This window comes from Hemitrygon akajei, chromosome 2 (genome assembly GCF_048418815.1).
Source record: "Hemitrygon akajei chromosome 2, sHemAka1.3, whole genome shotgun sequence".
Taxonomy (NCBI): domain Eukaryota; kingdom Metazoa; phylum Chordata; class Chondrichthyes; order Myliobatiformes; family Dasyatidae; genus Hemitrygon; species Hemitrygon akajei.
The window spans coordinates 181,385,800-181,400,055 of NC_133125.1; the positions used below are offsets into that span (position 1 = coordinate 181,385,800).

The window sequence follows — 14,256 nt, forward strand, 5'->3', positions numbered from 1 at the left end:
CCACTTACCCGAGGAGGCTGCAACTGTCAAGAATCTCCATCTGCTTCAACAGTTCCAGGAACCTGTACCAGATATGGTCATTTATCTGTCCCACCAGAGATATACTCCATAGCTTAATAGCTTAGGGCAAGTGACTAAAGAGATAGAATAATCCTCTCACTTTTCTGCAGTGTTCAGTCTACTCTGACCTTTTTTTATAAAAAGTGTTCTGACATTGAAAACATTGCACAAAATGAGGCTGTTCTTAAAAAAAAAGGGAATTGGGGAAAAGAGAGAGGGAGACCATTAAAAACAAAGAGAAAGACAGTTATAATGTTGGCATTTTTTAAATGTTTATGCTATGAGTAAAATGAACTAAATCGCTCAATGCCAGTGACTAAAGTTTCAATGCAGTTCTATAGATAAAAAGCACATACCTAGTTTTTATTTTTTTTCCCCAAGAAGGGAAGAAGTAATGGTGGTTAATAAGGGTTATTCCTATGCCACACAGTTAGGGGTTCACATACTGTACAAGCAGGATTATCTGTGGAGTATCCTGCATGCAGGCATACTGGTGTGTCCTGCACTATCCCTCAATAATGAATACAACACTTGATATCCATTGTTTTCACATTTCCTTACGAGTTAGACTATTCAGCCTACTGTGCTTATGCTGGCTCACAGTGAAATATCATTCCCCACTAATATCCTTCCTCTGTTTTCCCCACATTCCCATCAACTCTCCTCATCCCAGATTTCACATCCACCAACCCACTAGGGCAATGTTATTTTGGAGGAAACCAGAGCACCCTAAGGAAATGCACAGTCACATGCAAACTCCACACAGTCAGCATCAGAGATCAGAAGTGAGCCCACGTCACTAGAGTTGTGAGTCAGTAGCCATTCTGGATGAGATGGGGTAATGGAAGGGTAAAGTCCTGATAGTTCTTCAGCAGCCATGACACAAGGGTCAGCACAGTGTTCGGCTTAACCTAAAGTCCAGTTTGATCTAGTATGGGCAGGATGGGCCAAATTGCCTCTTCCAGTGATTCTCTGACTGGTCCAGCTGGGCCTTGGTGCTGGTCCCATTTGTGAACGGTGGACCTGGGGAGAACCTACCCGCTCATGAAGTCTCCGAAGATGTAAAGCCCATTGAGGTTGGGCATCTCACAGCCTCTGTAGACATAACCACCTGTCACCGATTTGCCCAACTTGTGAGGATAGGCGAAAATTGGTAGGACATCATCTGGAAGACAACACACAGGAAAGAAGAATCAACAAAAGTTAACTCCACCCAAGAGGGAGAGAGGCAAAAAGGGGGAACTGAGGGGGAGGAAGGGGGGACAGGGAGGGAGGAGTACGGGGACTGGGAGGGGTTAGAGGGGGGTGTGAGGGTAGAGAGGGTGGGCTAAAGCTGGGGTGGGAGGGTTGAGGGGTGAGTGAGGGGCATACAGATGGCAGATATTCAGGTTTATTTATCATATGTATATCAGAATAGACAGTGAAAAGCATTGTTTGAGGCAGTCCACAGATATTGTCGCAACAGTACACCCACAATGAGAGAGAACAGGATGGTTGCGGGTGAGTGGATACTGAGGGGAAAGAGGGAGTGGGGGAGAGGGGTGGCAAAGACAGAGAGAAAGAAGATAGAGAGTAAGATATAAAATAAAAGAGAGGGATGGAGACAGAATGAGAGAGGAAGTTGTGCAGAAGAGAGAGGGTGATGGTGGGAGGATAGGAATTTAGAAATGAGGGAAGTGTAGGAGGGCGAGTAGGAAGATGAGAGTGAGGTGGAGGGAGGAAGGAGTGAGGAGGGAACAGGAGGGAGAATGACAGGAAGCAATGGAAAAGGATCTAGGTGTTTTAGTACATAAACCACAGACTATTTGCAGGCAGGTCATTAAGAAGGCAAAGAACATTACAAAGGGTTTGAGTTTAAGATTGAGAAGACTGTTTCAGTTATGCAGGGTGTTGGTGAGACCACACCTGGGGCATCAAGCACACTTTAAGTCCCCTTGCCTAAAATAAAAGCACGTAGTAACATTGGAAGCAGTCCAAAGGAGAGACGCCTAGCTAATCTGACACAGGAGAAAGTCTACAATAAAATAGGCTCTTTACAACATGAGATTCTGCAGAAACTGGAAACCCAAAGGCAACACACACAAACTGCTGAAAGAACTCAGCAGGTTAGGCAACATCTATGGAAATGAACAAACAGTTATTGTTTTGGACTGAGGCCCCTTCTTCAGAACTTCACTGAGCTAATTCCTGGGAGGAGACGGCTGTACTATCAAGAGGCTTGGTTCCTGTGGAGTTTAGAAGAATAAAGGATGACTTTATTCAAGTGGGAGATTTGACAGGGTCGACGCTGAGATGTTTTTACCAGTGAGAGTGATGAACAAGGGGATAAGGCTACAAAAGAAGGAGCCGGGCATTTAAAAATGAGGGGTGTAAAAAATGTCCTTTCTCAAAGGGTGATGAATCTCTGGAGCTCTTTATCCCCTATAGTAACATACAGACACTGTTACACATACACAAACACAGAGCAGTGTCAGTGATCACTAGGAATCATGGGTGATCTTTGAGAACATGAATTATGAAGGAGAAGACAACAGGGATTCTTTGTGATCAGTGGCTGCCGGATGACAACTTAACCTCCTTCACAACCCCTGCCCACCCAACCTCTATCTAGGGGTTCACGTGAGGGGAGAAGGTCACGGAGAGAGTCAATCTATCCTTGAGTACCTCCACCTTGGGTTACTTAGGGGAACGGGTAAGTTGCCATAAGATATGAACATTACTGGCCCTGTCATGAAAGGAAACAATTGGAGGAATTTAAGGTGGAGGGTTATATAGGGGCGGGGGGCAGGGCTTAAGGGTCAGCACAACATTGTGGGCCGAATGGCCTGTACTGTGCTGTATTGTTCTTTGTTCTTAAAGTATTTGTCACTTGTAAATAAAGGCATTAATCCTACAAAGAAGAGACTTTGCCAGTGTTATTTTCTAGGCAGCAATGGCTCAGTTGAGAGAGGGTAATTTAGGGGTGATTGCAGGAAAGTATAGGGGGCATATCACAAGTATGTTTTTTTTAACCTTTACTTTATTGTCGCCAAACAATTCATATTAGAGTGTACAATCACAGCGATATTTGATTCTGTGCTTCGCGCTCCCTGGAGTATAAATCAATAGTAAATATAATAAAAATTTAAATTATAAATCATAAATAGAAAATAGAAAAGGGAAAGTAAGGTAGTGCAAGTCAGGTCTGGATATTTGGAAGGTACAGCCCAGATCCGGGTCAGGATCTGTTCAGCAGTCTTATCACAGTTGGAAAGAAGCTGTTCCCAAATCTGGCCGTATGAGTTTTTAAGCTCCTGAACCTTCTCCCAGAGGGAAGAGGGACAAAAAGTGTGTTGGCTGAGTGGGTCGTGTCCTTGATTATCCTGGCAGCACTGCTCCGACAGTGTGCGGTGTAAAGTGAGTTTAAACACAGAGAGTGGCAAGTGCATGGTACACACTCCTGGGGGGGGGGGGGGGGTGGTGGTAGAGGCAGACCCTTTGATAGGCACATGGATGATAGAAAAATGAAGGGCTATTTGGGATGGAAGGGTTACATTGATCTTGAAAATAGGTTAAAAAACTGACAAAATATCTTGGGCCAAAAGGCCTGTACCTGCTGTATTGTTGTCAAGCCCCTGACATCAATAATCTCTAAGGTTACCCCTGCTTTTCACTCACTGGCTGACACCGATATCAATATTCCCTAAACACCTTTGCCTCTCACTCCTTAGCTAATACTGACATCAATATTCGTAAAACATTCCCCACCTCTCACTCATTGGCTGACAACTGTACTGAGGCAACTCAGTCATCTAACTGGTCAAGAATAGTGCCATTCCCAATTTATTCTGGTTTCTGCCCCCTTCCTTTCTAATCCTGTTGATGGGTCTCGACCCGAAACTTCGGCTATTTATTCCCCACCTCAGGTGCCGCCTGACCTGCTGAGTTCCTACAGTATTTTGCACTGGATTTCCAGACCTTCAGCATCTCATGTTTCCCAGTCTGCATCCGACTGACTGGTTGACACAGTTCAAGGGAGGTAATGGGGGCAGAATGAGGGTGACTCACTGAGGGAGGAGTTGGCACAAAGTTTCTTGTCATAGCAGGAGAAGCCTTCCTTGGCCCGCCAACCGTAGTTGCCTCCCTTCTGGATAATGTCCACCTCCTCGTATTTGTTCTGGCCCACGTCACCGCAGAACAGTCGGCTCTTCCCGGCGCCGGTCACTGGGTCACCGCGGTCCACCGAACAACGCCACATGTTCCGTACCCCGTAGGCGTAGACTTCAGGCCTCGCTGCCCGTTCCCCCACAAACGGATTATCCGGGGGGATGCGATACGGGGGTCCGTGGTCGTTGTGGTTCACGTCGATCCTCAGCACTTTGCCCAGTAATGATGACCTGTGTTAGGGTAATGGGGAAGAGGGGGTTGGAGTGGGGGATGGACAAGAAGCCTGTGAGTAGCACATTCCTCACCATGGGGTCCCTGCCACTGGCTGGTGTTGCAGTGGTATATCGCCAGGGTTATATTATTCAAGTCTGCTTGATCTCCTGACTGACTGACTCATCTGTTGATCCAGAACATAAGCAAATAGGATGAGTAGGCCACTCAGCCTCTCAAGCCTGCCCTGCTATTCAATATGATCAAGGCTGACCTATGTTGATCTCGCTTCCTCTCCTGTGCCAGTTACCATAGTCCCCAGTTCCCTGATGGGTTAAATATTTACCTCTCCAGAGCTCTGAGTCTGTGAGCCTGCTGGGGGCTGGACACAGCCCGTTCTGGGATTGGAACACTGTGTACGTTTGTGGGTGGGAGCGACAAACTGGACTTACGGGACTTCTTTTGCTGATTGTTGTATTCTGTGTTGTTCTGCCAAGCATTGTGGCTATGCTACGGTCTGCCCTCAGCACATCCTTAGGTTTTGTTGGTTGCTAATGTGAACGACACATTTCACTAAATGTTTCGATGTTCAGTACATGTGATAAATAAAATAAGACCATAAGTCTGTAAATCACAGGGGCAGAATTAGGCCATTTGGCTCATTGAGTCTGTTCCGCTATTCCATCATGGCTGATTTATTACGGTACTCCTTATTTTCCTTCTCCTGCCTTCTCCCCGTAACCTTTGACACCCTGGTGAATCAAGAACCCATCAACCTCCACTTTAAATATATGCAGTGACTTGGCCTCCACAACCGTCTGCTACAACAAATTCCACAGATTCAATACCCTCTGGCTAAAGAAGTTCTTCCTCATCTTGGTTCTAACTGAACGTTTTTATACTTTGAAACTGTGCTCTCTGGTCCTAGACTCACCCACTATAGGAAACATCATCTCCTCATTCACTCTATATTCAATATTCTTTCAATATTTGATAGATTTCAGTTGGATTCCTCCCACCCACCATTCTTCTAAACTCCAGTGAGTACAGGCCCAGAGCCATCATGCTTTCCCCCATGTTAACCCATTCATTCCTGGAATCATTCTCATGAATCTCCTCTGGAACTTTGCCAATGCCAGCACATCTTTTCTTCAGTAAAGAGCCCAAAACTGCTCACAATATTCCAAGTGCACTCTGATCAATGCCTCATAAAGCCTCAACTGGAAATCCTTACTCTTATATTCTCTTGAAATGAATGTCAACATTGCATTTGCCTTCCATGCGACAGACATAACCCACAAGTCAGCCTTTACAGTATCCTGTGCAAGGACTCCCAAGTCCCTTTGCACCTTGGATGTTTGAATTTTCTCCATTTAGAAAACAGTCTACACCTTTCCTTCTACCAAAATGCATGACCAGACACTTCCCTACACCATATCCCAAATGCCAGTTCTTTGTCCATTCTCTACAGACACACTGCTTCCACAACACTTCACCTGTCTTCGTATTGTCCTCAAACATGGCTACAAAGCCATCAATTCCGTCATCCAAATCATTGACATATAATGTAAAAAGAAGTGGTCCCAACACAGATTCCTATGGAACACCACTAGTCACTGGCAGCCAACCAGAAAAGGCTCCCTTTATTCTCACTCCTTGCCTCCTGCAAATCAGCCAATGCTCTATCCATCCTGTATCTTTCCTATAATTCTGTGGACTATTATCTTGTTAAGTAGCCTCAGGTGCAGCACCTTGTCGAAGGCGTTCTGAAAATCCATGTAAACAACATCCATGGACTCCCCTTTGTCTATCCTGCCTGTTATTTCCTCAAAGAATTTCAATGAATTTGTCAGGCAAGATTTCCCCTTAAGGAAACCATGTTGCCTTTGGCTGATTTTATCCTGTGCCTCAAAGTACCCCGAAACCTCATCCTTAATACGGGACTCCAATATCTTCCCAACTATTGACATCAAGCTAACTGAGCTATAACTTCCTTTCTGTGAAGTGACAGTTTCAATTTCCCATTCCTCCTGAACCATTCAAGAATATAGGTATTGTTAAGGGATCATTACTAATGCCTCCACAATCTCTTCTGACACTTCTTAAGAAGGGGTATAGTCCATTGGTTCCAGGTAACTTACTTACCTTCAAACTTTTCAGCTTCCCAAGCACTTTCTTCGTTGGAGTCTTCATGTTAACCTAAACCTGAAGGTTAATTTGCAAGCTGAGTCGGTGGTGAGGAAGGCAAATGCAATTTTTGCAATCATTTTGAGAGGACCTGAATATAAAAACAAGGATCTAATGCTGAGGCTTCATAAGGCACTGTGAGGTCTCACTTGGAGTATTGTGAGCAGTTTTGCTGACATTGAAAAGGGTTCAGAGGGGGTTCAAGAGAATGATTAGATTAGATTATGAGGACACTCAGTCCTCGTTTATTGTCATTTAGTAATGCATGCATTAAGAAATGATACAATGTTCCTCCAGTATGATATCACAGAAACACAAGACAGACCAAGACTAACTGACAAAAACCACATAATTATAATATATAGCTACAACAGTGCAAAGCAATACAGTAATTTGATAAAGAGCAGACCATGGGCACGGTAAAAAAGTCTCAAAGCTCCCGATAGCCCATCATCTCACGCAGACGGCAGAAGGAAGAAAAATTCTTCCTGCCATGAACCTCCAGCGCCGCAAACTTGCCGATGCAGCACCCTGGAAGCACCCGACCACAGCCAACTCTGAGACTGTCCGAAAACTTCGAGCCTCCGACACTGAGCACCATCTCTGCTGAACGCTTCGACCCCAGCCCCGGCCGCCAAGCAACAGGCAAAGTCGAAGATTTGGGGCTTTCCTCTCTGGAGATTTTTTGATCGCACAGTAGCAGCGGCAGCAAAACAGGCATTTCAGAAGCTTCACCCGATGTTCCTCCATGCTTCTCACGTCCGTCTCCATCAAAACAGGATTGTACACGGCATCCTACTTGATACAGATATTCATCCCGGAGTGGCCGCTGAGCGCTGCGTCGCGCCGCCATCTTCTCATCTTCCAGGAGTGACTCCAGGAATGAATGGGTAACACACTACGAGCGCTTGATGTCTCTGGGCCTGTACTCATTGTGGTTTAGAAGAATAAGGGAGGGGTCTCATTGAAACCAATTGAACGATAGAGTGGATGTGGAAAGAATGTTTCCTATGGTGGGGGAGTCTAAGACCAAAGGGCACAGCCTCAGGATAGAAAGGGAGAAATTTCTTTAGCCGTAGGGTGGTAAATCTGTGGGATTCGTTGCTGTAGGCGACCAGGTCACTGGCAGAGGTTGATATATTTTTGATTGGTCAAGCCATGAAAGGTTATGGAGAGAAGGCAGGAGAATAGGATAGAAAAGGAAATGCATCAGCCATGATGAAATGGCCTAATTCTGCTCCAATATCTTATGGGTAAGGAAAGCATCCTGGAAGCCAGGCTTGCTTTGAAAGGAGCAAAAACTGGGGTGGGGGGGGGGGGGTGCACTTCAATCCCTCTGTAAAACAGAGGAAGTTCCCTCTGCACATTTGTTCACCGATATCTCTGGTGCCTCTTTACTGTAACCCTAGCTCAGTTACACAACTTAGTCATGGGCTAAAACAGCATGGGAACAGGCCCTTCGAGTCCATAAACCGGCCCTTTACACATTAATCCCATATATTCTTCCCACATTTCTATCAATGCCCCCCCCCAGATTCTACTGCTTACCCATACACTAGCCAATTAGCCTACCAACCAAACATCTTTGAAATGTGGCAGGAAACAGGGGCACCTGGAGGAAAGTGATGCAGTCACGGGGAGAATGTACAGACTCCGTACACACAGTGGTCAGGACTGAACCTGGGCCTCGGGCACTGACAGACAGCAGCTCCACCATTTACTCCACTTACAAACATGCTGAGTGACAACCTACAGAGGAAATTCTTAGATTTTCAATAGCTGGATTGTTACTAAATCATCTCAGGGGATGTCCTTTCATCACTCCTGAATAACCCATCTCCGATTTTAAGATAAAATCCTGTTGTTCTGGAATCCTTCTCTCCTCTCCATGTCCCCACCCAGCCAGAGGAAATCCTTTCACTCGCTCTATACTAACAAATCCTTTAATCACCTAAATGAGCATGAAACTATCTAAATTTGAGGGAGTGCTGGGCTTATACAGGAAAATGGTCCTAATTCTTTTAGCCCCTGTATTACTTCAGTGAACCTCTGCTCAAAGGCCAAGCAGGATCTTATGTTAACTCAGAAGGTCATATGTCCCACTGGGTCTCTCCCAACTCCTAGGGTAATAAATCCATCATTCATTATTTCCGTATCCTTGCAGATTTATTCTCTCTCCCACATGTTTTCTATCAAGAATGCAGATACTGGAATCAGAGGCCAGAATTGGAGGAGTTGAGGTCACAGAAACACAGCACGGGGTGTGAAATTTTTAAGGAACACTGAACTGGATCGATTTTTTGGTCAATAATTCTAAAATGAATTATTAATAAAATAAAAATAAAATCAACTGAAATTCTTTACTGTGATATTACACGTGAAGGATGATCCCACTGGGGAGAGGCTCTATAAGGCACTGTGATGAAACCACACTTCGTCAGGACTGATGAGCCCCATCGAAGGGTCTTGGCCTGAAACGTCGACTGTACTTCTTCCTATAGATGCTGCCTGGCCTGCAGTGTTCCACCAGCATTTTGTGTGTGTTGCTTGAATTTCCAGCGTCTGCAGATTTTCTTGTGTTTGGAGTATTATGTGCAGTTTCAGACTCCTTATTTTAGAAAGGATATACTGACACTGGAGAGGGTTGAGAGAAGATTCGCAAGAATGATTCCAGGAATGAAAAGGTTACCGTACGAGGAACGTCTGGCAGCTCTTGCTGTATTCCCTGGAGTTCAGAAGAATGAGGCAGGCTCTCATAGAAACATTCCAAATGTTAAAATGCCTGAACAGATTAGATATAGCAAAGTTATTTCCCATGGTAGGGGATTCTAGAACAAGAGGGCACAACTTCAGAATTGAAAGATGTCCTTTTAGAACTGAGATGCCGAGAAATTAATTTAATCAGAGCATGGTAAATCTGTGGAATTTGTTGCCACAAGCGGCTGTTGAGGCCAAGTCATTGGGTGTAGTTAAGGTTCTTAATAGATAGGTTCTTGATTAGCCAGGGCATCAAAGGGTATGGGGTGAAAGCAGGGGAGAGGGAATGACTAGAAGAATTGGATCAGCCCATGATTGAATGACGGAGCAGACTCGATGGGCTGAATGGCCTACTTCTGCTCCTATATCTTATGGTCTTATGGGAGAATCAGGAGGATTAGAGCATGCTCTGTTTTTGACTTACTGACTGTGTCTGGATCTCACTTTTGGTTATACTATTTTCTCTTTGCATCGTGACCGCATGTAATTATTTACTGCAGAGATTTACAGTAACTATTTATAGCAACTCAGAGATTTCTGTGCCCCCTCCACCCCAATCCCCTGCCACATTGATTCCAGGTACATGTTTCCACTGGGCATCTAAAAATATTTATAAGCCTCATTTTCACAAATTCAAACCAGGCATGTAGGCAAAGGGATTTAAGTTCCAGTACCTCACAATGCAAGTTCAAGGCTTAAGAACGGATAGACTGAGACAGACGTCAGGGGAGAAGAATGGTTCCCATCCAATAGCTCCCCCAAAATCAACTCCTAATCAGTCCCTTTCTCTGCCTGCTCACCCTTAGCTCCCTTCCCCCTTTCTCCCTCAAATTATTCCTCCTGTTTTGTTACCCCCATGTACCTCTTCCCACTACTTCCCTCATATCAACCCCTTGGTCCTGCACTTCCTTCTTTGCACAAGTTCTCTTTCCTTTCCGAAGCTGTCTCCCCACTTCTTGGCCACTCTTTCTCTCCCATTTCCTATCAGCAATCTCAGGACTCCCCAGCACAGCATCAACACATTTTAAGGCTTGTGACATCAAATTTATGTACATCGAGTGTATGCATATTTTGTTGAGTGTAAACGGATGGAGTTTATGTTCACAAGGATTTGGACACTTTAATTATTACATTTCAGTGGGAAGTTACTGTACAGAAATTGTTACATTTCCTATCTTCAACAGTGACCCAGTTCAAAATTACTCTGTGCAATCTCCTGCCATTACAGATCCTCCCCAGCTTATGAACAACTGCCATATGTATATTGGGAGATCTGCGGGATGGAGTTGCCGACTGTTTCAGGGCTGCAGGCATCTTCTGCAAGTGGAAATAAAAAGGGCCTTTTCTGATTGGCTGCCAGTGACCTGTGGTGCTCCTCAGGGGTCAGTATTGGAACTGTTACTTTTCACATTGTTTGTCAGTGATTTGGATAATGGAATTGATGGCTTTATGGCAAAGTTTGCAGATGATACAAAGATTGGTAGAGGGGTATGTATGTTGAGGAAGCAAGGCAATTGCAGCAAGACTTAAATAAATCGGAAGAAAGGGCAAAAAAGTGGCAGATGGAATACAGCGTTGGGAAATGTATGATAATGCATTTTGGTAGTCGGGCCACACTTGGAGTATTGTCAACAGTTTTGGGCCCCATATCTCAGAAAGGACGTGTTGTCATTGGAGAGAGTTCAAAGGAGGTTCACCAGGATGATTCCAGGAATGAAGGAGTTAACATACAAGGAGCATTTGGAATTTAGAAGAACGTGGTGGGGGGGGGGGGGGGGAGGAATCTCATTGAAATCTATCGAATATTGAAAGGACTAGATAAGGTGGATGTGGAGGGGATGTTTCCTGTGGTAGGGATATCCAGAACTAGAGCGCACAGCATCAAAATTGAGGGCGACCTTTTAGAACAGAGGTAAGGAGAATTGTTTTTAGCCAGAGTGGTAAATCTGTGGAATGCTCTGCCACAGATTGTGGTGAAGGCCAGGTCCTTGGGTATACATAAAGTGGAAGTTGATAGTTTCCTGATTGGTCAGGGCATCAAAGGATATGGCAAGAAATCAGGTGTATGGAGTTGAGTGGGATCCGGGATCAGCCATGATGGAATGGCGGAGCAGACTGGATGGGCTGAATGGCCTAATTCTGCTCTCATGTCCCATAAATACCCCATTTGTTCCTACCTACATATACCTGCTATGCACCTCTTTTTTATTCTTAACCAGGCCTCAATATCTCTTGAAATCTAAGGTTTCCTACACCTGTTATCTTTACCTTTTATTCTGGCAGGCAAAAACAGAGTTGTACTCTCAAAATATCACTTTTGAAGGCCGCCCACTTTTGAAGCATATTTTGGCGAGAAAACAGCCCATCCCAATCCACACTTGCCAGATCCTTTCTGATGCCATCAAATTGATCTTTCTCCAATTTAGAATCTCAAACCAAGGGCCAAACCTATCTTTTTGTACATTTACTTTAAAACTAATGGCATTCAAGGTCCTTACACATCTGGAGGAGGAGGATGATTATGTAAGAATACTGTTCTTGGACTATAGTTCAGCATTCAACACCATAGTTCCATTCCGGCTCGACAAGAAGCTCAGAGACCTCGGCCTTGACCCTGCCCTGTGTAGCTGGATCCTGAACTTCCTGTCAGATCGCCAGCAGGTTGTAAGAGTGGGCTCCCTCACCTCCAACCCTCTGACTCTCAATACAGGAGCCCCTCAGGGCTGCGTACTGAGTCCCCTCCTTTACTCCCTGTATACCCATGACTGTATCGCCACCCACAGCTCCAATCTGCTAATTAAATTTGCCGACGACACTACATTGATTGGTCTAATCTCAAACAATAATGAAGTGGTCTACAGGGAAGAAATCATCTCTCTGACACAGTGGTGTCAAGAAAATAACCTCTCTCTCAAAGTCACAAAAACAAAGCAGCTGGTGGTGGATTACAGGAGGAATGGAGACGTGCTAACCCCTATTGACATCAATGGATCTGGGGTTGAGAGGGTAAACAGCTGCAAGTTCCTAGGCATCCATATCACCAATGGCTCACGTGGTCTGTACACACCAACTGTATGGTGAAAAAGGCACAACAGCACCTCTTTCACCTCAGACGGTTGAGGAGGTTTGGTATGGACCCCCAAATCCTAAGAACTTTCTACAGGGGCACAATTGAGAGCATCCTGACCGGCTGCATCACTGCCTGGTATGGGTACTGTACCTCCCTTAATCGCAGGACTCTGCGGAGAGTGGGTGCGGACAGCCCAGCGCATCTGTAGTTGTGAACTTCCCATAATTCAGGACATTCACAAGGACAGGTGTGTAAAAAGGGCTGTAGGATCATTGGGGACCCAAGCCATCCCAACCACAATCTATTCCAGCTGCTACCATTTGATAAGTGGTACTGCAGCATAAAAGCCAGGACCAACAGCCTCCGGGACAGCTTCTTCCACCAGCCCATCAGACTGATGAACTCACACTGATCTGAGCGTACTCTATATTACATTAACTGTTCTATTATAAATTACTATGATTGCACGTTGCACATTTGGATGGAGACATAACGTAAAGATGTTTACTCCTCATGTATGTGAAGGATATAAGAAATAAAGTTAATTCAATTCAATACTGAATGCAAAGCGTTTCACTACATAAACTTCTATCACCAGCCCTGTCTCATTCCCTATTAGTAGATCAAGTATCATACACGCTCCTGTTGGGACTTCTATGAATGATTAAGGCAACTTTCTTGAATACATTTGACAAACTTTACCCCATCTAGTCCTTTTATGGTATAGGAGTCCTACTCAATATGTGGAAAGTTATGAATCACCTACTATTGCAACGTTATCTTCTTGCAACAGACTGTGATCTCTGCAAATTTGTTCCTCTAAATCTCTCGGACTGTTGGGTGGTCTGTAATATAGCCCTATTAACATGGTCATACCTCTCCCAGTTCCACTAATAAAGCCTCACTTGACGAGTTCTCCAGTCTGTCCTGACTGAGCACTGCCATGACATTTTTCCTGACTAGTAAGACCACTCCTCCTCCTTTAATCCATGCCACTCTGTCATGTCCAGAACAACGGAACCCGGGAATACTGAGCTGCCAGTTCTGTCCCTCCTGCAACTAAGTCTCACAAAGAGCTACAATATATTACTCCAGGAGTTGAATATCCCAATACAAGTACTTAAAAACAGGAGAAAATCAAATGGAGTTTCTGAATGTCGAAGGAGCAGCAGTCCACACACATCACTCCAGTGTACACGTGTGTGTACAGATGTCATCACCAACACAGACTGGGCAGTATAGCAGTTAATGTAACACTTTGATCCAGGTTCAGTTCCCACCACTATCTGTAAGGAGTCTGGACATTCTACCCTTAACCACGTTTTTTTCCTCTGGGTAATCAATCCAATTTCTTCACACATTCCAAAGATGTACAATTTAGGGTTAGTGAGTTATGGGCACACTATGGAGGTGTTACAAGAATGGCAACTCTTGCAGGCTGCCCCTCAGAACATCCTCAGACTGTGTGGTCATCAGCACAAACAATGCATTTCACTGTTTGGATGTATGTATGACAAATAAAGCTAATCCTTAGCGCACACTACACTTGCACACCTCACACACATGTTATGCACATGATATGAAACTTACTTATTCTGAGAATTTCCAAACAGTCCGAAGGGATCCCCAGATCCTCCCCCATCGCCGGTGAAGATGTACAAGTACCCATCGTCTCCAAAGAGGAGCTGCCCCCCATTGTGATTTGAAGCAGGTTCCACCACCTCCAGGATCACCCTGAGGAGTTAAGAATTCACGTTAGGTTGCAATAGAGTTAATGAAAGGAAAGTCCCAGAAGGTTGCAATCGCATTAGGGTGCTTCAAATACA

The 14,256-nt window shown here is 44.8% G+C and overlaps 1 protein-coding gene across 3 annotated transcripts in view; it reads right to left on the minus strand.

Annotated features, from left to right (window-relative positions):
* Positions 1 to 14,256, minus strand: part of LOC140718976 (HHIP-like protein 1) — a 124,865-nt gene that overhangs the window by 71,202 nt on the left and 39,407 nt on the right. For all 3 annotated transcript variants that reach the window (XM_073033295.1, XM_073033290.1, XM_073033302.1), the window contains exons 3-5: positions 14,021 to 14,164; positions 4,108 to 4,436; positions 1,099 to 1,225 (exon numbers count right to left, since the gene is read on the minus strand). In XM_073033295.1, coding sequence (XP_072889396.1) covers positions 1,099 to 1,225; positions 4,108 to 4,436; positions 14,021 to 14,164 — 600 coding nt within the window. The remainder of the gene's footprint in view (positions 1 to 1,098; positions 1,226 to 4,107; positions 4,437 to 14,020; positions 14,165 to 14,256) is intronic.